Source organism: Tamandua tetradactyla, chromosome 17, assembly GCF_023851605.1.
Source record: "Tamandua tetradactyla isolate mTamTet1 chromosome 17, mTamTet1.pri, whole genome shotgun sequence".
NCBI classification, from domain to species: Eukaryota; Metazoa; Chordata; class Mammalia; order Pilosa; family Myrmecophagidae; genus Tamandua; species Tamandua tetradactyla.
In genome coordinates this window covers 74,284,043-74,311,590 of record NC_135343.1, presented here as the reverse complement: position 1 = coordinate 74,311,590, position 27,548 = coordinate 74,284,043, and the positions used below count along the sequence as shown (strand labels likewise).

Genomic DNA, 27,548 nt, shown 5'->3' with positions numbered 1-27,548 from the left:
TCAACTGGCTCAGGGGGCAGAATTTGGCCCCCAGCCACTGAGAGCTGGAGGGACCCAGCTTCTGCTTCGAGGGTGTCCCTGGCTCCCCACTGCAGAGGCCAGGGTGGGGTGGGCGTGGGGTGAAGTGGGGGTGGGGGGCCGTCGTGTGGCACGAACAAGGTGACACTGGGTGAGGTTTGCGTGTTGTTCTGGTCAGAGGGGGCCGGGGGCACGTCCCGGAAAGGGCACCTCTGCAGTGAAAGTGGAGCCCTGGCTGCCATGGGCAGCCGAGGCCGAGCCTGACCTGGGAAGGGCAGAGAGTCGGGGCTGGGCTGAGCTCTTTCAGGTCAGTGAAAGGACAAGTGCCGCGTGTGCCTGAGACGGAGGCGGCCACTCATGGTCCCTCAGACTGGCTGGGCAGGGGTGCGTGGGGGGGCTAGGGTGCGTCTCCAAACAGAAATGCTGCTGGGTACCCCTACTCCTCCTTCCTTCCCTCCCTCTGCCTGCCCTAGTTTTCTTTACAACCTTGAAAGAAGTAACTATGTGTCCCCAAGGAGGGGTGCTTCATGACGGCCTCCCTCTAGGACATACGGATGGCCCTGCCATGGGGTGGGGTCCCAGCACCCCCCTAAACCCCCACGTTGACCTGGCTCAGCTCTGTCTACCTCTCTGCATGTCCCTGCCAGCGCCACGCGAACATACCGTCCTTTCTCCTGGACCTCTGCAGTGGCTTCCTGCCTGGTTTCCCCACATTCACGCAACCCATCCGTTACCTGCCACCACAGGGAGTGTCTGAAGACACACGCACGCTCACGCCACCCCCTGCAGACGCTCCAAAGGTTTCTCCTTGACTAGGACCAAGAAGGCTGTGAGGGGTCCCGCTTGCTCGCCCTTCTCATCCCTGCCCCCCGAGACTCCTGCTCACCCCCCACCCCGCTCTCTCTTTTCCAGTCACCCTGGACTTCTCTCCGTTCTGTGCCGCGCTCTCTCCAACCTCGAGGTTTTGGGGTACCCTCTTTCCCCTACCCTGAGCACACCTGGGCCTCTCTCTCTCTCTCTGCTGCTCTGGACGTCCCAGCGAGTCAGGGCTGCTCTGACAATGGCCCTCCACCCAGCGCTGCCGAACTAGATCAGATGCCCCTTTTTGTGGTCAGTACTTTGCTCTGAAGTGACTGTTTGCCTGGTTACCGTGGCTATTGTCTGGGTTTTCAATGAATTCACCATTTGACTTCTTCAATACGATGTTCTCTTCATGAGGGCAGGTGCCACGTGGGTTTCATTTGCCTCTGTCTGCTTCCATGGCACCAAACACTGTATTTTCTGGCTGACCGACCAGGGTAGAAGACACCAAATTGTCAGCACTCACTGCCAGAGCCCAAGGGGAAGCAGGGCTGAGGTTCCCTCTTGGGGTGGGGGAGCCTCAAGGACAGAGACCTGGGCCTTTCCACCCCCTGTCAGGGCATCAGAATTCCAGTCTGGAGAGCAGAACCTGCTCCCGGGGAGGCTCCAGCCCAGCAGACACCCCCAGGCAGGATGACCTGACCTCACCTCCATCCAGCTCTGGAGGCTGGTGCCTGGCACAGAGAAGATTTAGGAAGCATCTGCTGGACGAATGGGTGGCAGTGGGGAAGGAGGGCGAGCGGGTGCATGGGTCCACCTTTCTGGAGGTTGGCCGTCCTCTGGAAGCCCCTCCTGCTGCCTTTCCGTTCCCTGCTTTAGGGCACATGCTTCCCTCAGCCCGACCCCGGAGGACCGGAGAGGCAACGGCGGCCCCAAGGAAGGACACAGGTGGTGAATATGTTTTCCACGGAGCTGACCACCTGTCCCCACAGACACTAAAAGCTTTTCCCACAGGAGGGGTAGGTGGGCCATCTCACAACGCCACCCCACTCTTCCAGGAGGGGAGCTGGAGCTCCTCAGAGCCCGGGCTGGACTGTCTCTGTGGCTTGGTTCTCGTCTCCCTGTGACCCTCGACGTGGCCATGTGATGGCCAGGCAGCCCACCTGCCCTGATGTGAGTGTAGTGTCCCCCTGAGTCCTACCACGGGAAATCTGCCGGGGTCAGAGGCAGAGCTGGCCAGTGGGCCTGCCATGGGGCCCCGTGCTGGGTCTTTGGAAAGGCCACTACTTCTCACCCAAGAGAAAACAGCATCCGACACGAGCTCGCGCCATGTTCATTTTTATTTAAAGACTGGGAAACACAGGCGTCATAGTTTTGTCATCACTGTCAATTCTTCCAAAACCACGCGCTGACATTTATGTTTCACAAAAACATTGGGGTGTGTGTGTGTGTGTGTGTATGTGTGTGTATGTGAGCTGTGCAAAGTACAGAAGGCTTCTCAGCCGGTTCACTGAGCTGGCGGCACGCATGCCTGGCCTTTTCTTTGCAAGGGGCCCAGGGGAAGGTCCTGGCCCCTGGGCACCTCCTGCCCACCCTCCCTTCCTCCCTTGATCCCCAGCTCACCCTACCACCCCCAAGGGCCCCCCAGCCCTCCGGGGGCCCCGGCTGCCCTCCTTGAACTTGGGCTTCCCCTCACTTTACTCACGGGTGGCTGTGGGTTTTGTGCTGTGCTCCTCGGCCACCAAAATGTCACCCTACAACTGAAATGTCTAAGTTACTGGGGCAGGTTGGAACGTGTAGATTTCAAACGAGGCTTTGGGTTCATCTTATGAGCCAAAATGTGTGCATCCTTAGAGCTGAGGTGGCCCAAAGACGGGCCCTGATTTCTGCAAATGCTCCTTTCTGTGCTCTTTTCTCTCTAAGGCTGTAACAGTCCCCGCCAGTGAGAGGGGACAACCTGTGTCTCCTAAGACATCTCGCCTACTTGACTCAACTCTCAACTCTGGGGTGCACAAGCCCTATGGGCTGTTGCCATCCCTCCGGGGACTAGGGTTCTGACCACATTTCAACCAATTAGCACCACAGGGGGCGGTGGCTGGGAGAGAAAAGAAAGTCCCAGTTAGTCTCTTCTGTTACCTGGTAACCGCCCTAGTTAAAAAAAAATTCCTTACTACCTGGGGCCTTGAGTTAATTCTGGCTTCACATGAGAACAAGTGTTACTCTATACTGGCTTTCGGTGACAGTGGGGTTTTAAACACAAGCATGATTTTTGTGCATGGTAGGTCACTCAGTTGGAGACTAATGGCAAATAGAATCTGGCTGGTTTTGACTAACCCGGCTCTCTATGCTTAAAGCAGATTTTTTCCCCTCTTTGTTTCGGAGCTGTTTCCTTAAACCCATTGTCATGTGGAATGAAGGAAAGCGCCTTCCTCTAGAGGACAGGAGCCATCAGGCCCCAAACAGTCAAGTCACACCCCAAAATAGGACCGCCAAAAATAAGCATGTCGTATCTCAAAGGCATCGTGTCAGGCAAGAGACTCTGTTTCTGGAATTTGTGGCATCCCTGAAAAATCAGGAAGACCTTATGTTACCGAAAACTAGTTTAAGCAGCCTAATTTACATCTGAGTGGTTTTTGAAAAAAACATTTATAGAAAGGGGTTACAAATTGTGACACTGAGATGACAAAAAAAAAAATGTATTCCTAAGGTGTGAATCTCTTGCGAATAAAACCATCTTGCACCAGGGCTCTTCGGTTGCGTTTCTGTGGGAAGAGAGCTGCCTTACTCATGAACACATCCTCTGCGCAGCCTGCTTAGTAGAAGACGGAAGGTTACCCTTTGCCCCCCTCTCTCCCTTTCCCCAGCTCCCCTGGGTGCTTAACCACTAGGTCTGACCCTCTATCTGCTCCTCTGTGTTGCACCTCTAAGTCTCCAGGAGATAAAGGCTTGCACCGCTTGGTAAGGGAGCATTTATTTATTCAAAAAAAAAAAAGAAGAAGAAGGAAAAATCCTTCACAATGTGGTGAATCTGAATCCTGGTAAAACCCATACACTTGTACAACAGGAAATCCTATTTTGACAATGCTAATTGCAGTTAGTCTCTCTGAAGCAATAACTAAAGGAAAATGCCACCTTCCTGGGCTGCGGTAGACCCGCAGTGTTCTCCTTACTGCCACTTAAAAGGCAATTACAATGACTCTTCCTCAAAATGTTTCTAGTGCTTGAATCATAATTATCTGAGCGTCTAGAGAGAACAGGGGGTTTGGTACGGGTTTAAAGAAATTGGCCTTTTCCAAACTCTCCCTCACCCCCTAAACAGATTCTCTTTTACGCTGTGGAGCCCCAGCCAATGTTTTGAAGCTGAGGACATGGGCTTCCCCGCATTCTCCAAAACTCGTATAGTAAGTATAAAAAATCTGCTTGTTTGATGTCGCCTCAGACCTTTTTTCTTTCAAGCTCAACCAAGTCACTCCTAGTTTTACAAAAAAGGCAGCACCAGATGTATGAAAAAATAGGCAATGTAGGACCTATTAGAAATATATAAAGTCTAACAGCTTTACATTTAAAAAGATACGCTGTAGAAAGAAGCAATGGAAAGGACAGTGGTGGCAAAAACAAAATTGTTGCTCATAATATTGGCAGGAGACAAAGCCGAATGGGGTTCTGGTCTACTTCCCCGACAAAAGCCGGTGGGGGGTGGGGGGTGGGCTTTGAGAGGGGCTCCCTGGGGCCCATCCCTCAGCACCCTCCTGGTAGAGCACCTCTCGTGGGGGAGCACTCTTGCAGAGTGACCAGGTCACAGGTTATTGAGGTATATGGAGAGAGGGTGATGGAGCAATTTGGACTCCCCACTTGAACCCCAGGGCCGGCCTGTAAAGACATTCTCCAAACGCTTTTGGTCCAATCCCCATCCCCCCACCCCGGCTCCACCCGGACATAAGGTCTCAGTGCTCCCTGCAGCCCCATCCTGCAGCTTTCAGCTCCATCTTGCATAGGCTGCAAGCAAGAACACCGCAGCTGGGCAATAAGTTACAGCAATAAATCAACTTTCATCACCATCTTCTTTTTTTAAAAGATACTTTCTTTACAATTTACACAGAGGCAGCTCATTGATGAGCAACCCCGAAGCGTGTGCTCTGGGCTGGGGCTCGCAGGCGGAAGGCACTACCTCGCCACGGCCACCGCCCCGCCCTGGCCACCCGCCCTGGCCAGGGCCATCCCCTGAAGTCACGGGAGCCACGGAGAGTCCATCTGTTTGGTGGGGCTGGGGAAGGGCCTCCCTTTTGCTCGCGCCGTGGAGCCTCGGAGGGGAAGGCTTACTCCCTTGGTGAGCTGGGCTGTCCGGCGGCGGGGAGGGGGCCTCAGAAGCTCTCGACGAAGCTGCCGGGGAAGAGGCCGGTGCGGCCGTTCCTTTGCAGGGTCCCCTTGTACCAGCCGTCCTCGCGCTTCTTGTGCACAAACACGATGTCCCCTTCCTTCAGCTCGATCTCTGCCTCGCTCTGGGGAGGGTACGAGACCACCACGCGGTACCTGCGGAAAGAGCAGAGCCCAGGAGTGGCCGGACCTGGGGTCTCCCGAGTGGCCGAGGGATTGAAGATGTCGTTAGCGGGGACAGGGCACGGCTCAGGGCTGCTGGTGCGCACTCTCGCTCTCTTCTCCCTACTCGGGTGAAGTATCATATATCTGGGCCGCTTTTCCCACCTAAAATTTTTTTAACTTATTTTTATGTTGCCCTCTTCTTAATTTTTCCGCTTTTATTTTAACTTATACTTCTTTAAACATTTTATGATTTCTGTTTTTCTTTTAAATTCTCCCGCCAGGGTGTCATTTTAGACACTAGCTGGAATGCTCTCTGACCTCGGCTCACCTCACATTAAGCCCTGCGCCCCTCTCCAGCCCAGGCCACCAGTTCTGCCACCAGCGGGATATCCCCCCCTGCCCGCAGGATGAGGAGCCACATGCATCCTCGCAGCGTGGGGCTGGGGAAGGGACCCGCCCAGGGTCATGTCTTGGTTTTGACAGGTGCTGGGCTCGTTGCCTTGACCTCTCTAAGGGTCACTTTCTTTGTCTCAAAAAACAGGGCCCCCCTCTCCAGGTGCTGGGAGCCCCGCTGAGACGTCTCTGTGACATTTTGGGGGTAGGGAACGAAATGGTCATCATTACAAAATATACCCCGTAATGCAAACGTTCTAAAAATGATGATGGTGGAGAATGCACAGCTGTGCGGTGACACGGAGGGCACTGGCTGTCCACTTGGGAGGGACTGCAGGCTGCGGGAATCCAGCTCGATACGATCACATTGAAATACAGGCTCCAAAGCCGCCTCCTAAACCAGGTTTCATTTGTCACGCATCCCCTTCCCGCATGCCCTCCTGCTCACTTTCACACAAAACCTTGCCCCCTGCAGCCTCTGATGTCCCTGTTTTCAGATCAATTTTTGCATAAAACTGTAACCTAGCAACTCAACTGTCAAGACTTCCCTGGGCCATCGCCTTTGCCTCCTGGGTGGCTTCACAGGGTGCGGTCGGGACCGAGCTCTAACTTGGGGCAGGGGCCCAGGCCCCAACCCCCCCAGCTCTCCCAGGACCTAGGGCGGGTGGGCGCTCTCTGGCCTAGGACCCCAAGCTTCACAGTCAGTGCAGGGTGGTTTGACACACTGAGGCCGTGCCCTGCCCGCCTGGCCACCCTACCCACCACGCTTTCCTGTGCTGCTCCCCACACCGAACCCGCAAGCCTCAGACGAGGAGGGGGAGGCTAAAGGAGGTGCTGTACGCCACCCCCCCGAGGACCAGCCATCTTCTGAAACGCCACCCCAAGGGGAAACCAGTCAGGACTCTAGGGCCCTTCACCACTCATCACCAGCCCAGGACCCCTCCCACTTCGGCCACCTGGGCCCGGTGCCTTGCTCTGGTCCTTTGGGAAAGTCCAGAGGACGTGGGTTTTTTTTTTTTCACCAACATTTAACTGGAACCCTCACTCCTCAGTTTTTTGATGGATGACTGCCTGGATTTTTAAAAACAGTGGTGCAGGAAGAGCTTCAGCTTGTCTCCAGAGTCCATATGAACCCGAATCACCAATGTGCATGGATTTTGCAGCCGGCAAGGCGGGGCTTATTAACTGCTCAGTAGTTTTTCCCGTCTCTGACAGTCTCTAGCTGCAAATAACTGAGGAAACTCCTCTTGCTACAGACACCCATTTTGCCTAGAGCCTGGAGATGTTCAATGCCCGCTTGCTGGATTGGACGACAATCTCTGGGTACTGCCCTCGAGGCTACTTAGGAGAGAACCCTGCAAATAAGCGCGTGTCCGAGAGCCATCCACCGAGTCCCCCAGGAACTCTCTCCAGCTTCATGGTTTTAAATGCCATCTCTGTGACGATTCCCCAATTTATATCCCCATTTCTGGCTTGTGCACCTGCCTCTAAGAGGCTTCCAGGTGTCACCCTGGCTCCACAGTAGCCTACTCTCAACTCAGCAGCTGGAGGGAATCCCTAAAAACGCACGTCTCCTCTGCTCAGAACTCACCAGTGGTTTCCCACCCTGTGAGAGCACCAGCCAGACTCAGGGTGTGGCGTCCGAGGTCCCCAGGCCCTCTCTGGCCATTCCTTGGCACATTGGACTGCTGTTCCTAGGACTGCTGGGGAATTGCTGGAATGCTCTGTCCTGCCAGAGCTCTATGGGGGGCTCCATCCTTTGCCAAGTTCACTCCCATGGCCACAGCCCTCCCCTGCCTCTCCACCAGCGCATTCTGCCCCTTTCACACACTACTGCCATCTGCCTCTGGACAGTACTTGCGGACCCATGCTGGAGTGAATGCTACATGACAGCAAGTATTGTTGCACATTTTGCTCCTTGCTATATCCCCAGTCCCTAGGATGGTACCTGGTGTACATTAGCTGCTCGATAAATAGAGATGTTGAATTACTGCACATGTTGAATGAACGAAGGAAAGAAGGCTGGAGGCCTTTAGGTGGCCCCATTGGTTTGAAGAGTGGGAGCTGCTGGGGAGGTGCCAGCAGCAGAGGCAGCAGCAGCCAAGTGAGGGCCAGCAAGCGCCCAGAAGCTTCTGCTGGGGTGGGGATGGGAGTGGGAGATGGGCCTGAGGCTTGGCAGTAGATTCAGAAGAATCCACAGCTCCACCATTCACCTCCTAATTAATAGCTCCTTGTCCTGTCCAGCTGCCCGGGCTTGTCTAATGTTCGTTGGAGTGCCCAGTCCACCAAAGGCCATCGGTCATCTGGCTCCTTGGCTAATAAATTGGACTGTCCCCCCACCTCCTTTGGGCAAAGGCAAGTAATAAGAGTTGAAATGTGCAGAGTGGGCTTTGCAGGAGAACAGTTCATCATGCTGTCACCTGTCCAGCAGCAGCCTGTGCTCGGGGGCCGAATGGGGGGCTCTGGTGGGTGGGGAGAGGGGAGAGGACCCTGCACTGCCCCGGGCCTTGCTGACCCCAGGCAGGGCACAAGCTTTCTCCCAGCTGCACCCCCAGGGTGTTCTGGGGGGCAGGGGCACTGCTTGATTTCATTGACTGGGAAGCCCTGCAAACCTCTGAATCTTCATGTTATAAGATTCATGTATTTCATCCATTTGGCCCCTCCCAACCCTCTCTCAGCTCTGGCTGGGGTGCAGGAAGGTGAGAAATCCTTTATCCCTGGGCTTCCTTGGGCTGCCAGCCGACCTGGAGGGGGCCTGTGTCCTGGCCACCCCATCTCTGCATCCCTGCAGGCCAAGACCGCACAAGTGGCCCTGCAGTGAATCCACCCCCCACCCCGCCCGAGCAGCTGGCTGTTCTAGGGGTTCTCACGGGTTTTTTTTATACAGAGCCTCTGATCTGAGATATTTTGAGCTTGGAGAAACCAGGAACGTATAAATAAATTAAACTAATAATACTAAAAGGGACCCTACGTCAGCATTTCTCTAAGTGGCCACAGACATCAGGGTCCCTGGGAAAGATTCTCGGGCTCCATCCTGGACCGACTTGGTCGGAAGTTTGGGGAGCCAGGCCAGGGACTGGGTTCAATGCGGGAAGCTGCGCACCCGGGCGTGTCCATTTGGAAACGCTGCTGAGTGAGAGAGAACCCTCTGGATGAGGCCTCCTTTAGCACGTCCAGTCTGACCGGCTCCCAGGACCCGGCCCCTGCCCCTGTCAGCCTTTGGACAGACAGCCCCGGTCTTACGGCAGCTGGGGTTGTGCGAGGCTCAGGCAAAGATGCACGCAGGGAGAACACCCAGACCCAGCGCTCAGGGCACGGACCTCCCAGGGCCCACCCGGCCCCCCACTTGCTCTACAGGTAAGAGCAGGGATGGCAGAAAGGAAGGTGGCCCCTGAGGCTACCTCTGCAGTGTGGGCCCCTCACACCACAGCATTCCCCAGGGAGCGGGGCCGGCTCACGACCTGGTCTGGGCAACTCTAACTGATCGCAAGTGCAAAAGGACTGGACCCGTTCCCAGCTGCTGTCAGTGGGCATGCCAGAGCCCGGCAAGGGGGGCCCACGCCCCCCACTCGCTCCCCTCCTCACCTCCCTGGCTTTCAAAAACGTTGAGGGGGAGAGGGTGTAGGGTTGTAGGAAAGGCTGTACATCCCTGTCTCGTCCTAGTCTAGCATAAAAAAATATGCTGACACACTGCTGCAAACCATCCTGCTCCTGTCGGCGGGAGAAACACTCTCTTCTCCTAAGGAAGCAGTTCTGCCCCAGTGGCTAGAAGCAGCAGCTCCCCACTATGGGACACTTCCAACCCTTCCATTGTTAAACATTATTCTCTTGTTCAGTTCTGCAAACTGCTGCCTGCTGGTCCCACCCGGAAGGAGGACGGATGGACGCTGGTATGTGAGGAATGAGCTGATTAAATCAGACAGCACAGCACCCATATGCAGCTGGGACTCCCCGCATATCTCACGCCTCTGGCTATGTCTTCTGGAGTCTGAAGCTGTATGTGTGTGTGTCCACAAAAGTCAGTGCCTGTCTCACCTGTGGATCTGAGAGAACAAATGGAAAGTCTCTTTTGCCATTCCCCAACGCCTCTCCAAACACCTGCCTCTGCCTCTCTCTTCCCCAAGGAAGGAAAGAAGGCAAAGGGTGAGGTTTCTCAGACTCTGAACACAAGTTTTTGGCTTTTGCCTTACTGTCAGATGCAAAAACAAACAAGCAGCTTTAAAAATATAATTTGTTAGGGGGGAAAAAAGTAATTTGGTGCTTCTGAGCAATTCAATGATTTAATGAGTCCAGATGGATGTGGGCTGAATTTATACAAGTGTTTAATGTTTTGGTCCAGATTATTCCAAGACTCTGAGTTATTCTTTCTGCTGCATGAGAGTAATTAATATTGCCCATTATAGATATAAAGGTCACATGAACGGTTGAGGATGGCAGTTACTCCCGTGTGCCATGGTTGTGGCATCTTAAATCAATTAGAGACTCTGCCCTGCTGAGCGTAATTGAAGTTATGCTGATTATAGCCTATTTTCCATCATGAGGCTCAAGGAATCAAGACGCTCAAACTAGACTGGAGTCTTAGTGCTGTATATAGCAATTAGGTATGAGATTGGGACTGTCCCGTCCTCTTTCAGTGTCCTCTGTTCTCCTCTCTGGCAACAGACTGCTTCATGTGGTTTCTGCGTTCCAGGCTTCTTGGAAAACGGGTTTCAACCTCGTTGAGGATAAGTGGCCCCCTGAGTCTGGGGAATGTGTATTTACAGAGTGGTGGGCCCTATGAACTTGGAAATGATAAAAATAAGTCTTGACCCTGGATGCTAAATTGTAATATTAACATGTATTATTTGTCCCCTGTTGCCATTTTTACAAATTACCACAAACTTAGTGGCGTGCTGCAACCCAAATTGGTTGTTTATTGAGGGTTAGAAGTCTGATAAATCAAGGCGTCAGTGGGGCTGTATTCTTTCCGGAGGCCGTAGGGGAGTCTCTGTCCTTGTGTGGTGGTTTGAGGCTGTATGTACCCTGGCAAAGGGTGTTTATCCTTTCCTAAGGGTGTGGATCCATTGTAAGTAGGATTTTTTGATGAGACTGCTCCATGTAAGGTATGACCACTTCATTCAGGATGGGCTGTAATCCCCTTACTAAAATCCTTTATAAACAGGATGAAGAGAGAGGGAGAGAGAGAGAGAGAGAGAGAGAGAGAACAGCAGACACTGCCATGTGCCTTGCCATATGGCAGAGGAGCCAAGGATTGCTGGTAGCTGATTTTTGGGAAGAAAGTATCATCTTCAGGATGTCTTGATTTGGACTTTTTCATGGTCTCAAAACTGTAAGCTTATAAGCTAACAAATTCTCATTGTTGAAGCGGAAACCGTTCCCTAGGAAACAAAACAATTTGCCCTTTTCAGCTTCTAGAGGCTGCCTACATTCCTTCGCTTGTGGCTCCTTCCTCCATCTTCTAAGCCAACAAAGGCAGGAAGTCGTCACACCATGCTGCCTTACTCTTGGACCCTTGTGATTGTACTGTGCCCACCCAGGTAACCCAGGACAATTTCCTTATTTGAATGTAGCTCACTAGCAATTCCATCTGTAACCCCAATTCCCCTTTGCCAGGTAAAGTAACAAAATTCACAGGTTTCAGCCATTAAAATGTGGACATCTTTGGGGAGGGGGGGATTATTCTATGGCATAAGGGTCAAGATAAACAAACAGAAAACATGCTGAAATCCTAACAAAGCTAACAATTCACGGGAGAGCAAGCATTGGGGATGAGCTGCCTGAATGTGTAAGCAGATAGAAAAAAGATTCATAAACCAAAAGGAGAGGGAGATCTGCCAGGATGTAGTGGAATAATAATGGTGATGATGATAATTTATTGTGCACTCATAATTTTCCAGGTGTTAATCTAGGTGTTTTATAAATATTATATGTGTTAAGTATATGTGAGACCTGCAACTCCGAAAAACTAAGGAACTTGTTTGAGGTAAGTGGCAGGTGTATTTGCTCAGAGCCACCGAGCAATACTGCCAAGATATAGGAGAGCCAGGAGGAGGGAAGGGTCCAGGGCCTGGGGTACAGGAGGGGCTGCATCAGGCCTGACCAGGGTTGGTATATCCCTGGTGGGTAGGTGGGGACATTCGGCAGCTTTCACCTGATGCATGTGACAGTCACATCCTCTAATTCCACTCCCTATTATGAGTTCCCCAAGCAGTTTTCAGAGATCTGGCTTCCTGTACATTGTCCATAGGGCAAAAATGTGTTCAGATGACCCAAAAGTTAAGCCCCCCTGGAAGGGAGTGATGGCGGTGCAGTGCTTTCATGCCTCAGGCTTGTGAGCTTGGTTCAGACAAGGCTCCTTCTGCAAGACGGACTGACAGCCCGTGAGCCTACAGGGCAGGGCAGCCGTGCTTGCAGAACAAGTCCCGAGTAGCTCTCTGGGGTACGCCCCTGAGCAGCCTCCGTATGGCTCCCTCGGGCCACCTCTCAACCTAAACTAACTTCCTTGCAAAGCAGCTTAGGAGAGCAGCTCCCTGTTATTTTCTCAAATCCTCAGGAGAGAATTTGAGACCATGGGAGTCTGTATAGAGGAGATGCTCAAGAGATGCAGACAGCAAAACTTCCACGTTCAGGACCCAGCTCGTCTGGGGGTGAGAGAGACTCCTCATTAGGGTTTTCCCATCCTGACCCTGCCCTGTAGTCATTTCCCACTTCTGTAATCATGCAGTGAGCAGGTACACAGCAGGCCCACCACAAATACTTGGTAGGTGAGTGAATGTACAGGGCTTCCATCAGCAGGGATTCTTGCCTCTGTGAGGCAGCAGAGTCACAGCTGCTCCCCACCTCCAGCTGCAAAGCAAGTTTTATCCACCAGCCTCAGGGCTGGAGTTCAAGTGCCTTCTGGAGCCCTATCAGCCCGAAGAGTCAGCATTTCCCTGGTGACATCTCAGTGCTCCCCAGGGCTCTAAGTGGTCTGTGGGCTGCAAAAGTTGAGGGGAGATATCATTTCTGTGGCTCATTAGGAAGTAGTTTGGTTTAAGGCTGTTTTTCAAAACTCCTCTCATTAGTGAGGCTGTGCTGTGTGCCTGGGGACAAGGACAAAGACCAGAAGTCTTGGGTCGCTTTAAGCTTTTCTGAGTACAAAACACTCTGGTTAGAGGGAATATTCATGGAATGCTAGTAATTCTCTGTGTTTTCTAGTTGATCACAGACTTCTGTTAAGACATTTGATAGAGGAGTTTCAAAGTGGCTCTTTGAAGATAATAGGATGTGGGGAGATCTGAAACTCAGGGAGACAGGACAGCAGCTCTGAAAGACCGAGAAGTCTGTCCTTCTCAGAGCCAGCACCCTGCTCAGTGAGGCCCAGGGAGGAGCATCCCAGGCAGCTAGACATGGGCCCCATGAAAGGGAGAAGCTTCTGACATGTAAGAGCTGCCTGAAATTGGAGGACGCCTCTTTGGAAAAGGAGTGGAGGCAGGCAGTGGTGTGTGCGTGTGTGTAAATCCAGGTTCCTGGGGAACTTGTTCAGGTTGAGGCACTTTACTGTCATTAGCTTTGGCATGACTGGGTCAGTAATGCACCTGTACGTTAGACAGGCAGTGGGACAGTGATCAGTTTTGGAGGATCTGAAAGTAGATGCAGATGCAGTGGTCCCCTGGCAGGGAGGTGACATTTTCCATACTATTTACAAATTGATGGTATCACAATGCTTCCACATCTGTGAGGCCTTGGGGGTGGCTGTGCAGCCCCCACAAAATGGAGGGGTTTAGGGCTTGGACTTTGTGGCAGGGTCACCCTCAGTTCCAATTCTGGCTCTGCTGCTAAGTACTTGTGTGATCATGCACAAGTTACCTCACCTGTAACTCAACCTGTGTCCTCATCTCTAAAATGTGGCTAGTAACAGTGCAGAGGTCAAGGGTTCTCGAGAGGCACTTGGCACAGGGCCAAGCTCACAGGGACGGCGGACATCAAGCTAGCAGCTCAGCCTTTACAGCCAGAATCTGAATGCCACCCTTGCACAGAGCACTCAATAAATGTTTGTTATTATTAGTTGAAGTATAGGTTTAAATACAGACTTGAATTTAACTGCTTATCAGGAATCAATAGCTGCTGGCCCCAGACCTGTCCCTCCACCACCCTGGAGAGGGATCTGTTTGCAGGGAACAGTGGCCCTGATTTCAATATCACCTGAGAGGCTCAGCTCTAAAGTCAAATATGCAGATCAGGGTCTGCAGACCGCAGCCTGCAGGCAAATTTCTAAGGTCTAAGAGCCAAGACAGTTTTTATAGTTTTAAATGGCTGGGAAAAAATTTTAAAAAAGAGTAATATTTCATGACACATGACCCTTATATGAGCTCCAAATGTCAGCGCCCATAAATAAAGTTTTATTGGAACAGCCACACCCAGGCACTGACGTCTTTGGCTGATCTGGTATTACAAGGGCAACGACGTTTATGATCTGACCCTTTACAGGAGAAGTTTGCTGACCCCTGATCTGGATGGAGCTCTGCTGAGGCCCCTTGCTGCATGTGGCACTGAGGCGGGCCCCCTGGGTTAGCAGGCACTCAGGCTGTCAGGGGCCTTCTCAGCTGGCAGTCCTGCAAGTGGAGACGCAGCAGAGCGTGGAAGCAATGGAAGCATCGGGGAAAAGGCTCTGAGAGCAGTAACAGAGCTGTTTTCTCAGTAGGTGGTTAATGTTTTATCATCCAAGCAATGTTTCAATGTTAAGGAACTTTGAGAGCATTTTCCAGAAATCCTACCTTGATGACCATTTTCATTTCTCCCCAAGGCTTTCTGGCCTTTATTTAAGGGCTCTTTTAGGACATATAACTCAAATGTCCTGACCCACAGAGCAAGAAGTGAGCTCTCTGACTCCTTGTAAAACTCCTTCCGGGGGGTGGGGAGAGCCCCAGCCGGGGGCTCCCGACAGTTGGAGAGAGCTGGGCCCCACAACCAAGGGACCTGGGCAGGTCATCTCACCTCCTTTGGACTCAGTTTCCTGGTCTATGAAACTCTAGATTGAACTACATGAAATAGCTGTTTTTGGTAAAAAATGAATCCATACTGGCAATTTCATATAGCTCAACCTATAGGACTATATATTCTCGAAGCCTATTTTAGGGTAACATTTTATAATTTCTTTGAGAGGGACAACTTCAAGAAATTCTGTTCTCTGGGTGGGACAATCTGGGGGCTAAGCCTGGGGGGACTGCTTTGGAGCTCCCACAGGTAATCAATGCGTCATGAGACTGAAGGGGATACAGGTTTCCCTCACCTCTGAACTTGCACCATCTGAGCTCAGTTTTGCACAGGTTCTGATAAGTTTTCAGACAATTCCCTTCCAATCTCAAACTCAGGGATTAGATGGATTCAGAGACTGGAAATGCAGAGAATGGAAATGCAGTTTCCAAACTCATCAGCAAACTCAGGAATGGAATGGATGGAGATGGTGAGGAATATGTTGCAAATCTAATCCCCCAAGGCATTCCGTGGCTGTAAGCTCTGCTGTCCCTGCTCCCCGAAGGCAGCCTCCACTGCTGGGATGGACCCCTGCGTCCCTGTGGCCGAGGGTGCACGCGCCCCACCCTTCCTCCTTACCTCTCTCTGGGCAGCGGCTTGGGCTCAGGACGGATAGCAGCCATGGACAGAGGTGCTTGCCGAGAAGGGGATAAGGAGAAGTTCAGATCCAAGGAGCCCGTCTTCCTGTGCAGTGGCTCCATTCCCATGGCACCCTGCATCTCACTCTCTATCGGGCAGGAGCCTGCCCTACCGTGGCTGGACAGCGGGGACACCTCGGGCCCCACCGCGCCCTGGAGAGTGGTGTCCGCGGCCAGCTGGGGGTCATGCGTTGGAGAGACAGACGGCGGGGAACGTGACTTCTTTTTGGTAGATGCCCCTGCTAGAAGTTTCAGCAGCCCGCTCTTCTTCTCCTTCTGGAAAGACACCCAAAATTGAAACCAAATGAGTTGAGGCTTCCAAATTCCCCGGCTGTTAGTGTGATGGGTAAGCATAATCCTACTTGAAAACTTTAAAAATAACCTTGTAAAGCTAGCTAGAGGAATAAAAAAAAATAAAAAAAGCTAAGATTCAAAGCTGTTCCCCTTCCTCTCTCCTTTTCCTTCCTTCCCCCAAACCTGGCAGGGATGTCCAGAACAGACCCACAACTCCCCTGGGGCAGGAGAAGTGGGTATGGCTGGATTGGGCATCCGGGAGTGAGTGCTCCTGGGCCTGAGGAGGCAGCTGGGGCGCCTGCACCCTCCCTCCCTGCTCCAGCTCGGCAGCCTTGCTTTGTCATGTCAGAGGAACCAGGAGTCAATGTCATTGGGCTTCTCCTCCCCCGGGTCCCAGATGGAGTGGTTTCCTTCACATCATTCCCGGCCGGACTCCCCAGGAATTCGGAGACTGTGGGTGGCGGCCCTGCCTTCCCGGGAACACACCTTTACCTGACTATGGTTTCGCGTCAGGCTTGCCTTCTGGCTGACTTTGGGTCTGAAGGTACCATTTTGCTCTTTACTGGACACTCTAATTTCCCATCTATTGTTAGCGAGTCCCTGGTTCACTTCTTGTTAGCGTCAAACAGTTTTAAAAGAAGCTTTCAGGGACTAGTTAGTCTTTCTGGGATAAACCACCCTCACCCCTGGATTAATAGAGCGAAAGCGCCTGCATCCCTGGGTAAACTTCCCTTTGGAAACCCCAGGCAGCATTTTGTGCAAACTTTCCTCTGCATGAAATGATTTTCACCACACAAGAAATTCTGCCACGTGCACGTGTGTGTGAGCACATGTGCAGGCACATGTCTGCTGGGGGTACGTGTGTGCATGCATCTCATACATTCCCTGGGGGAATGAGTGCTTGGCTCAGAGTGGAGAGCAGCATGTGACAAAGAAATCGCCTCACCAGGAGTGTTACTGGCTCCTCTCGGACACCCTGTGGGGGTGGGGGTGGGGGCTCAGGTGAGCATGCTGTGCTGTTCTTTTTATTCCAGGCCATACTAACCCCACATCCCAACCACGGAGAGCAGCGGCAGGACTCAGAGCCCCCTGCTCCTTGGTGCACTGCATTCCCCCCCTGGGAAATATCCTGGCTAAACTTCATCACCCCGGCCAGCAGCTGCCCTAGAAGGGAAGGGCTGTCCAGGGTTGTGCCAGGCTGCTGTCAGTCCCAGTGACCTAATGGGAAGGAATCCATCTGCCCTTACAATCACGCGGCCCTGCCTCAACATCCCCCAACCCCTCTCCAAGTTCATTACCCACTGCCCGTTCTCACAGAGGATTTCCCTTTCCACCCATCCCCCCACCCCAAGTGGCCATCCGTGGCGGGAGGACCAGCCCCCGACCCTTCAGCTGCAGGCACAGACTCAGCACTCTCTTGGCTCCAGGGTCGCCCACTCTGTATTTTGTGCTGAAACAGAGAAGATGCTCGACAGGAACTGGTGAGGCTGGAGGGCCAGGCTGGTGACCCGGCCAGTGCCCTTGGTCACTCGGGCCAGCCACCAATTCAACCTGCTCTGAATTCTATGCATCATTGTGCATGAACGAAGTTCTCATCCCTTTGCCTCTCTCAGCCATGGCCTATGACGCCCTACATGGAAAGGGCTTAAACCATCGCCCATTGACACTCTAAGAATTAAAATTCCATATGCGAGAGAAAGGTAACTGCATTTATCCGGGGCTGGGCCTCATGTGAGTGTGCATTTGTGCATGTGTGAATGAGAGTGAATGCATACACACACAGGCACAGAGGTGGTTTTACAATATCGTGCTTGCTTTAGAATTTGGACATTCTCATAGCTTTCCTGGAACTTCGTTTTTCTCTTGTTCAGTGGAAGTTAAGCGGGAGGGACCCACCAGACCTGTCTCAGATAGAGGACCAGCCCGACATGGCTGCCAGGACCTACTGGGCGGACTTGGTGGTGGCGGAACCTCTCAATGCACATTGCCTCAAGCTAAGCCATCAGCACCGGTCAGAACAGGTCACGTGCTTTCCTCTAGCCCTCGTACGGGCACTGACAGAAGGGATGGAAACAGACGTCTTAGCGATGACCCACGATGAAGAAAAGGCTGGCTCAGGAAGGCCTGTGGCCCGGTGGGGACAGGTGGGCGTGGGGCCACCCTGCCTGTTTCACTTTTCCTGGCTTCTCCCTGTTTGGACACCTGGGGCATGTTCAAGAGTGACTTCCGTGTTGCTTTAGGGTGTCCCTGTTCCCCCAAATAGCTGGAGCCCGAGGCCTCCACAGCTACAAAGGTGCCACACACCAGCCAGTGACGTGCGTCCGGCTCCTCACGATGGCCATCTCCACACAGCAGGGAGGGGCACCCCACGTGGGGACCCACTCAGGGAGGGCCCGGGAGGGAGCGTGAGCATTCCGTGGGCCTTCAGGCACAAGGGAAGAGGGGTCTGCTCAATGAGTCAAGGGAGTGCATGATGACAACCACACAGCCCAAACACTGCTAGAATGGAAATCAAAAAGGCAGGAGATAGCCAATGAGGGCTCTTCCAGTTCTACTAAAACAGAACCGTGAAGCTGAATATCCCCAGACCTCAAATAACGTAACTGTCCACATCTGTCTGTATACAACCCATATGCTCAGCTAAAACACTGAATGGCTCTTCACTCCTGCCAGACGGCCTCAGGGGGAGAGGACATGTGCCACCTGATTCGAGGGACTGGGGCTGGTTCTGGGTCGGCCGTGAAGGGGGTGGGGTGGGGGGGCCCTCAGCACTGGGTGCTGTCCGGGGCAGCTTCCCAGACTAGAGCATGTAGTCTGCAGACACTCCTCAGTGGGTGGGCAAATACTCCCGGGGAACGGCTGCAGCCATGAGGCCTCCTGCCAGCCCACCGCTCTCTGGGGCCGTGTCACTGTCTTGCTCCTGGCAGTGCAGCCAGGGAATTCTTGTTCACGACATGGAAATCTTGACACATGTGCCCAATGAAGGTGTGTCCCCCTCCTGTGAGAGGCTCTGGCAGGTGCCCAGGTTGGATGATTTACATTTGGGTAAGTATTTTTAAAGTGTCAATCACCATCACCCTTGACTACAAAAATCGGCTCTGCTACGTTCATGAATTTTCAGTTACATTAAAAGTTTTGTGCCCCTAGACCTCCGGCTATATATAATATATAAATAGAAGAACATTTAATTAAGACATACTCACATCTGCCTCTCGGAGGCTTTGGAGGTGAAAACATGGCACTTCCTAAGAGCTTCCAGCAGGTTAAAAGGGAAAGGCAAGTTGCCAAGGCACGGAAGTCAGAGAAGCCCCACTACCTTGCCAGCCCATGCTTTTATAAACAAGCAGAGGTGCTGACTGCTTTTCTAAATACATTTTTTCCCAGGGGGTGGGCCCCCTAAGAGCCATTCCTGCTCTCAGGCTCTGTACGGATGCTGATGGAGGAGTTTTGGGGGTGATTCTGGGGGCAGGAGGAAGAGGTGGGCACATCCTTGAGCGGTTGGCATATGGTCTGGCGACTCTCCCCAATGCCCCCGGGTAGCCACGGTGTGTTTCTCTTCCTCCTATTCTGGCACTTTTGCTGAACATCGTTCTACTGCGCCTTGTCCTAGGCCCTGGAGGTCGTGCAGGAAAACAGGAAATAAAACCTAGAACAATCCATCAGAAAACATGGCAGTGGTATAAGGCACGGTGTTTCCCAAGTTTGTTTCACCATGGAACCCTTTTTGGTGGAGCAATTTGAGTGACCACGGTTGGGGAAATGGTGGAGTAGAGGTGGGTAGCAAGAAGGTTTAGGAACCAACTCCACCACTGGGTGGGAGCTTGATTTAGGCTGGTGATTGGGGCAGGTGAAGGCAGGGCTCTTTCCCGCGGATGTTCTGAAAGCAGAAGCCACAAGGTCAGTCTGATTGGCTGAATTTGGAGAAGATTCCCAGAGGAACATGGTGGCTGAGAACCACCTACCCACATGGTCAACCAATCTGCTGGGCTCCTTCTGTTTCTACCTGGCCAGGAGGGAAAGACTTGTAGGATTCAATGTAGGGACTGCTTCCCCCAGGAGGTTTGGCTCCCCAGCACTGACATCTGGCACTACGTGAAGACATCTTTGGCTGTCACAACCTTTTCCTGCCTAGCTCCCATTCCTCCTTCACCCCAGCCTAGGTTAGGTTCCTTTTCATTTCCTTCTAGTCTTTACCTCCAGAAGACAAGCTTTACATACACGGCAGTATTCTCTTGCTTAGTGTGGGCCTAAGACACAGCAGGTTCTCAACATGTATTTCTCAAATGAATTAACTTCAGTACGAAAGTTCTCACATCTCCTTACAGAAGTGTCCTGTTTGCCTTGTGAGCGGAGAGCAGACTCAACCAGCAAACATTTACTCGTAGGCACCGTGGAGGATGTACAGCTCTGGACAGCATGGCTTACACCTTGAAAGAATGTACAACTGAATAGAGAGATGACAACCTCCCACTCCCAGTCTACTTTTCACTTCTCAATCATCTTGCCATTGGGCCACTTAGAAGACCTGCAGTAAAGTTCCAATCTTTGCTGTTTCTTTTGGAAAGTGGTGGGGTGGGTGGGTCAACGTGATGGATCATTTTTTGGTTTCAGTGTACCATGATTAAATGGCTGATCATTTTCTGAATTCAACTTTGGCAAACACTGATGTGTATCATGGCTGGAAAATACTCTCTGAAATGTTCTTCTTCCAGGATGGAACTCTGCTAATGCCTCAAGCATCCACTTATTACAAATTCCTGTGGAATTTGGAGCATTAGTCAAGCATCATGCACACGGAATTCATGGAATATTTATGTCACTGTTCCAAGCACTTCCTCTGGTAGCCATTCCACATAATGCGGTTAAGAACTAGTTAACGGACACTTTGAGTGTGGTGGGGAAAGGTTTGCTGATTGATTATGGGGGTGATACCATGGGACGAGCAAAGGTTTTAGAGGACACAATTTATGGTCGATCTGGGCTAAAAGTTTATATTAAGGAAGAATGAATTTGCTGGGGTTTCCCTTGGGACCTGGGCTAAATTAGCAACTTTCATTAATCCAGTGAGAAGGGTTCACTGAATAGCTTCACTGTTCCACTTAGGGGGCGGGGTTATTTTTTCCCTACACAAGTTTTCCACCAGTATTCTGCTGTCTCCATCTGCAACTTCAATTCCCTCCTCTTGGGGCTGGATCACTTTCCATCCCCATGATCCCTAGGAATGGCCAAAGTCCAATCATTTCAGCCTTGCTTGGGTGGACCCAGGCAGAGCTGTCTGATCTGTTGGGAACAGAGTTCCTCCCTGGCTCTGACAAGTCCTGTCTTGGGAGGGATGGTACATCTGCACAGGGTGGTGGCCTCATCCTCTCCCCAGAAGAGGGCGTCCCCTCCTCTAGGAAGTCTTCCCAGCTTCTTCAGTGCCTCAGTCCCTGGACTGGGATCTCTTCCTCAGTTGTAGCCTGTATCATGCCGCGTTACAGCGCTTGTGAAGGGGGCTGCACAGCAAGGGGAGGCCCGGGCACTGACCGGGGAGCGAGGCTTCGTGTCACAGCTGTGCCACTCACTGGCGATCTGGCCAGCCTCGTTTTCCCTTCTCTACGACTGGAAGGACACCGGGTGCTTCACAGCGTTCTTAAGACAACACACGTAAAAGCACTTTTTAAATCTACAAATGCTTCTTGCACATATTAGGCACTTGTGATGTTCTTTCAAGGATGTGCCTCCTGTACTCATCTATGAATATTAATATTTTTGCAAGATACCTAGGATCCAGCTAGCTTCCAGTACATTTTTGTTAAATGGATAAAATGAGCCTCACATCCAACATATCCGATTTACCACCGCAAAGCCATGTCTCACTGTTAACACTTCCTTTACCTTGAGAGAGCACCCGGGGTAACACACAGGGGTTCTCAGACTTTTGTGTTCAAACAACCAGCCAGGGAATTTGGTATAATGTAAAAGTTTGGGCTGTACCCTCAAATATTAGCAGGTCTGAAATGGGGACCAAAAAGTGATTGTGACTTAGAATACAGAAAGTGATAGATTAGAAGCCAAGAGTTTATTCTGTGCAGCCTGATATGTGATTTAAGACCACAAGTGACAAACAGACACAGAGAAGGGACCGGCTTCTTGGGAAGGTGGTAAAAGAAAGAAACCGAGGTTTACCGAGCACCTACTATGTGCTGCAGCCCAGGGCACATGCAAGATGAGTTTTAAGCAGTGTTTTCCAAACTTGTTGAATGCGGACTCTGATCTGTAAGTCTGGGCGGGTCGAGATTTTTTTTGCACTTCTAACAAGTTCCCAGGTGCTGCTACTCCCGCGCAGATTGCACTGCTGCTACAAGGCGTGATCATATGAACAGGTGCCTAACAGGTCGGGAGGGCATTCCAGGCAGAGGAAATGGCAGGGACAGAGGGCTGGAGGCATGCAGTGAGGCAAAACCAAATGTTCCAGCTCTTAAGAGCCACACCTAGATCTGAGGCTCTCTCACAGATGGAATATTCTTCAATATAAGACAAGTAAGAGCTAATGACATATTAAGAAAAAGCTGTGTGTGCAAACGTATGTACTCACGTGTGTACACATGTGCACACACCCTTAAATAAAGCCATACTCTAAAAGGATTAATCTCTAGAAACCTAATATTTAATTAAGTGCTATTTGAGGGTTCATTCGTATGGTACTTAGTACAGGAAATCCATAAACCATTACACAAATGATGAAATAATTTTTTGCTTTAAGACAGGGACTTCTCTAGGATGCTTAATTATTTTATAGAACATTAGTATCAAACTTGGCAAAAGGGAAAAGAATTTAAGGTTTAAATTAAGAACTATTGCCAGTTAAAAAGGTCAGTTGGAAAGTACAGAAAATTGTCTCTGAAATTACAGGAAGCCAAGGGGAATAGAATTTGATTCACACACAAAAAGATATTAAACCTTTCAGGGGTACAATTTATTTCGTTCAAGTGAAGTAACCCTGTAAATGTGACCTATAAGCACCACATTTTATCAGGCCGGCTCCTTTTTAAATCCAGGCTAAAAGAGGTGGCCGCGACACAGATTTTCTCCAACAGATGTATCATCTTCATTCTTTCATGGTTAGGGCAGAATTTAAAATTAGTTTGTATTGGTTGGGCAGCCACTGACTGGTGGGCCAGATAAGGCGAGAAGTATGCAGAAATGGGCTTGTTTTGAAAAGCTTTACCCCTGACAACCCAGGAAATCCTCACTCTGCAGAATCTAAAACTGATTGCACACATCAATGGTCACCTGCTTTTTCTTTCAACATCAGAAGAGAGGCTGAAAAGTAATTAGCTTTGAGAATAAAGGATTAAACCCAATCACACATTTTCACTTTGCCAGGTTCTCAGAATGACATTTGCATGAGTTAAGACCCAGGAGACAGCGGTTATAGGTTAAATAAGTTCAGAACATGTGTCAACACTCAGTAAATTGGGAACACTGGCACACCGTCAGAGGAAAGCATAGAAATAATCACTCCAAACTGCTACCATCAGTCACCTGGGGTGGGGAGAGAATGGAGGGTGGTAGAGGGGCAGCGTTGAGCTCTCACTGTACACCTCTGTATTGTTTGACCTATTACACCAAATGGGAGTCTTTGTAACTTGCAAGGGAAAACATAAAAAAGAAAAAAAGTTGCAACTTACTGATTGGAACACTATGGTGCTAGATACAATCCTCTGGGTATACAGATGAATCAGATGGAATTTTTGCTACTAAATTAGCCAATGAAAGGAGGTGATGCCATTTGAGGTGGCAGCTGAGGTGGGCCCCGAGAACTGGGCTGATTGGGATGTGATGTAAAGGGTGTGGTTGGTGGGTGACACGCTCCAGGGGAGGGGGACAAAAAGCTGGAAAGGAAGTGGGCCATGGAAACGCCAAGTGGGGAGAGAAGGCTGGGGAACGAGGATGTGCCCTGTGTTTTTATTTTTTGTGAGCTCAAAACAGCTGCAAAGAACTTCCTTCTTGTCCACACACAGACTCTTCTATCCCCCAGCCTTGACTCGGTGCCAAGCCCTATGCTAATTCTTACACTTTAATGAACTGTCAGCACTGCTTTGGCTGACACAGCAGACCCAAAGAAAGTCACAGGAAGCAAAATGAATTCAGCAAGATGGTCAAATAATTGTATATGCCATGGAATTCTATAGACAGGCAGGAAAAACAGATGACAGATATCAAGGACCTACAGGAAGGCTGGAGCTCAGGGGACAGAGGACTTTCCATTTCTCCTTTGCCTTTCAGAATGAAACCCAACTATACATTTAGGAGGTTGCTGGTGGGGTTGAAATGTGTTCAGAGGCCTAAACCACATGATTTCAGCATGACAAATGATGTCAGGGGATTTAATGAACCGTTAGATGGTCGAAATTGGAAAAAAAAGAAAAAGCAGAAGGACAGACGGAAACACTGTGCCCTTATCTTTCCTGAGTCTGGCTTCCAGGCAGCAAGTTCCACTTGGAGGCTGTTTTGATTGGAATTTTATGTCTGGAAACTTCCCGGTGGGAGATAGGGGAAAGGGTAATTAAAAGCTATGCCCCGTTACAATTTTGATGGGGAAAGGGCACCTATCTGGTTATGCCTGAAAACAGTTATCATGAGAGCGGAGAGGGTTTTATATCAATATAAATATGCAATGCATTTTCAGAAAAGGGTAGAGGGGCAGGAGAGCTATAATGAATAACGAAGAAGTTAACAAGCTACTTAAAAGAGATGGAAAAATTGTGCATTGAGCTATTGGGTCTTTTAAACATTAAAAATCCTGCTCTCACCAAAGACAGAAGATAAAGGAAACTGATTCTTGAAAATAGCGAAGAATGAGAAGCCGCAGCTAAAGAGGTGGCCAGCCGATTAGACCTTTCCTGCTTTTGGTTTTGATGGAAGACGATGAAGAAGAGTCGCCTGCCACTTGTGATGCTTTTCTTGCGTCTGGTTAGTGCTTTTCTGCCTGTAGTACCGTGCTGGGCACTGTCAAAAAGGAGCTCAAAGGACAGAAGGAAAAGCAGGAGCTGAAGGCATCTGAGGACTTCAAAGCAGAGCCATGAGCATCGCAGACTTAGCAGTTCGCCAGATTTGGAAAGGCAGCAGAGAACAAAATCCGCACTGCTCTCCTCTTTCATCTGAGTTCGGAGCCTCAGGAGCTGGGCTTGGCAGGCAGGTTTGGGTGACCAGAGGAATTCAGCACAGCGTGGAAGAATTCCTGAAGTGGAAGACATTGTCTCCCTGAAGAATTTCAAAATGATACACAGTCTGCGTCTTGGCTGGTTTACAAGAAGTACGCGATATTGAGGAAGTACATGGAATTGTATGCGCTTTGCAGCCAGAAAGAACTGGGTTACATCTCATTTCTTAGTTGGACTGATCTTGAATAAGTTATTTAACTGTTTTCAGCCTCAGTTTCCTCATATGTAAAATGTAGATACCTTCACAGACTTTACAGAGGTTGCAATAGTTACTCTGGCAACTGTTCTTGGAGAGCATTCTGTCAACCAGGCACATACATACTTGCACAAACATTAGCTCATTTAATTCTTAAAACAGCCTTAAAGAAAAAAAGAACAACGAGGTTCTGAGATATTAAACAATGGACCCAGAGTCACTCAACGAGAAATTTGCACAATCTGGATTTGAACTCGGGACTTGCTGATTCACAGTTTTACCTACCGCCCTATTGCCTTGTCAGGAGAACTAAATAGCACAATGCATGTAATACACCAAAGTGCTGTCTGGCACACAGTAGGCATTCGATAAATGGTAGCTGCTCTTGTAACACACTGTTTAGGTTTTCATTTGCTTAAATAGTTTCATAGATGGCTGCTGATTTATAGAGAACGAGTATAGAGGTAACCATGATGACATGATAAAACAGTGGACTTGCTGATTACTTATCCACTTTGTGACTTGGGCAATTACTTGGCTTCTCTGTACTTCTTCTTCAAGATGGGATTATTAATAACAATCTCCTCACAGTACTGTTGGGAGGATTTAATGAGAGTCTATCTGTAAAGCACTTAGCAAAGTGCCTGGCACAGAGCAGGCTCTCCATAAATATCAGCTGCTCTTTTTCCGAGTTATGGTGGTGATGTTGATTTATCCATTCATCTGTCCCCTCAGCCCACATTCACTTCCTATTAGCACAGGAGGTCAGAGGAATCAGAGCCTGTCTTGCATGTCCACTCATAAAAGAGGATGCAAGTAGGGCGGTGTGACAGTGGCTCAGTGGCGGAATTCTTGGCTGTCATGACGGAGACCCGGGTTTGATTCCTGCTGCCTGCCCATGCCAAAAAAAAGAAGATGCAAGTAGAGACTAAAAAGTTAGCTAGGCTGGGGACATTCTCTAAGTACCCAGAATGATCCAAACATCCTGACCAGTTACAGAGGATGGGCTGTGCCTAAGCTCCACACTTGAGAGACACATTTGTCTCTGGCCTAAGGGCAACAACATTTTAAGACGTGCAACCCCACAATAAATATGTTGTTTTTTCATGTTTTGCTCAAACTCATTTTGCTGGATGGTAAGCAACAGGTGCACATTCTGGCTTCCAGGATTCATAATAAACGCGCTGACAGCGCATCGACTGGAATCGGAGTACGAAAGGAGCTTGGTGTGGGCCCAGTTCAGCTGGGCCACTCGTCCCCCTGAGCTGGACAGAGCCCCATTTTCACTGACATCTCAGGGGCACTGGCATTTATTTCTCATCTCCTCCCACCGGAATGGTTTCCTCGCCTGGGTCTCTTGATGTTCTATTTTATTGTTTCTTCTCCTACCTTTTTGACATCCTTTTGATAATTCTTGCCAGCACCGCTCCTTTCTCCCAAACCCTGAATATAAGCTCTCTGCAGACCCTTTGCCCCTCTGTTCTCCCATTAATACTCTCTTTTCTCCTGCCTGAAGCCATGAGTCAGGGTTGCCACTTCGATTCTCATATCTAAGGCAGAAGCCTCTCTCATCCCAATGTCTCGTGTGAAAGCTCAACCTTTTTTCCTGCAACTTCATCTAGACTTTTTTATTCTTTAGGCACAAATCATGCAAGTCCAAACCTACTAAAAGACACTGGAAGCTCTGAGCTGGTGGATGTAGAGAGTCCTCCCCGCCCCCCCACCTTCATCCAGCCGCCGGCTTGAGGGAGCCACAGATAACGGGGTCAGGGAAATGAGGTCAGGGTGGGGCTCTGAGGACTAAGACCCCACCGTGGTTTACACTGGGGGAATTGCCCTGGCATTGTCCCTAGCCTCCTCATCAACAGGCAGCACCTGCTCAGGCAGGAGGGCTCTGCACCTGGATGGGTGCTCAAGTCTTCCAACCTTGCAAATTGATAGCGGCCAGCTCTCAGTCTCCAGGCCTCTTTGTCCACTCCACTCGTGTATATTTTGCAGAGCTTTCCCCCTCCCAAAAGCCTTACTCTAATGTTCCTTGTTCACTTCTTCATCCTTACCCTCACCTTTATTAAAGGGGAGGAAATGGAGCCAAGCAGTGGTGTCCCCCACTTTGTGTTCTGTCTCTGTTTTAACGCACCCACATAACAACGGTGGGCCCTCACCTGACAGAGGAGGACATTCAAGCTCAGAGAGGTCACAAGGCTCGACCAAGGTCACACAGTTAGTATGGGGTGGAATTGGGTTTGAACTCAGGTCTCTAACTGCTGAACCCCATGCCGTCTCTACCCGCCACACAGGTCTCTAACAGCTGAACCCCATGCCGTCTCTACCCGCCACACAGGTCTCTAACAGCTGAACCCCATGCCGTCTCTACCCGCCACACAGGTCTCTAACAGCTGAACCCCATGCCGTCTCTACCCGCCACACAGGTCTCTAACTGCTGAA

At 50.6% G+C, this 27,548-nt stretch overlaps 1 protein-coding gene across 1 annotated transcript in view; it reads right to left on the bottom strand.

Annotated features, from left to right (window-relative positions):
• Window positions 1-2,141: 2,141 nt before the first annotated feature.
• The window catches only part of SH3RF3 (SH3 domain containing ring finger 3), a 401,913-nt gene continuing 376,506 nt past the window's right edge, over window positions 2,142-27,548 (bottom strand). Inside the window, exons 9-10 of the mRNA XM_077134952.1 lie at window positions 15,346-15,680; window positions 2,142-5,349 (exon numbers count right to left, since the gene is read on the bottom strand). Of these exons, the coding sequence (XP_076991067.1) occupies window positions 5,181-5,349; window positions 15,346-15,680 (504 nt within the window). The 3' untranslated portion in view covers window positions 2,142-5,180. The remainder of the gene's footprint in view (window positions 5,350-15,345; window positions 15,681-27,548) is intronic.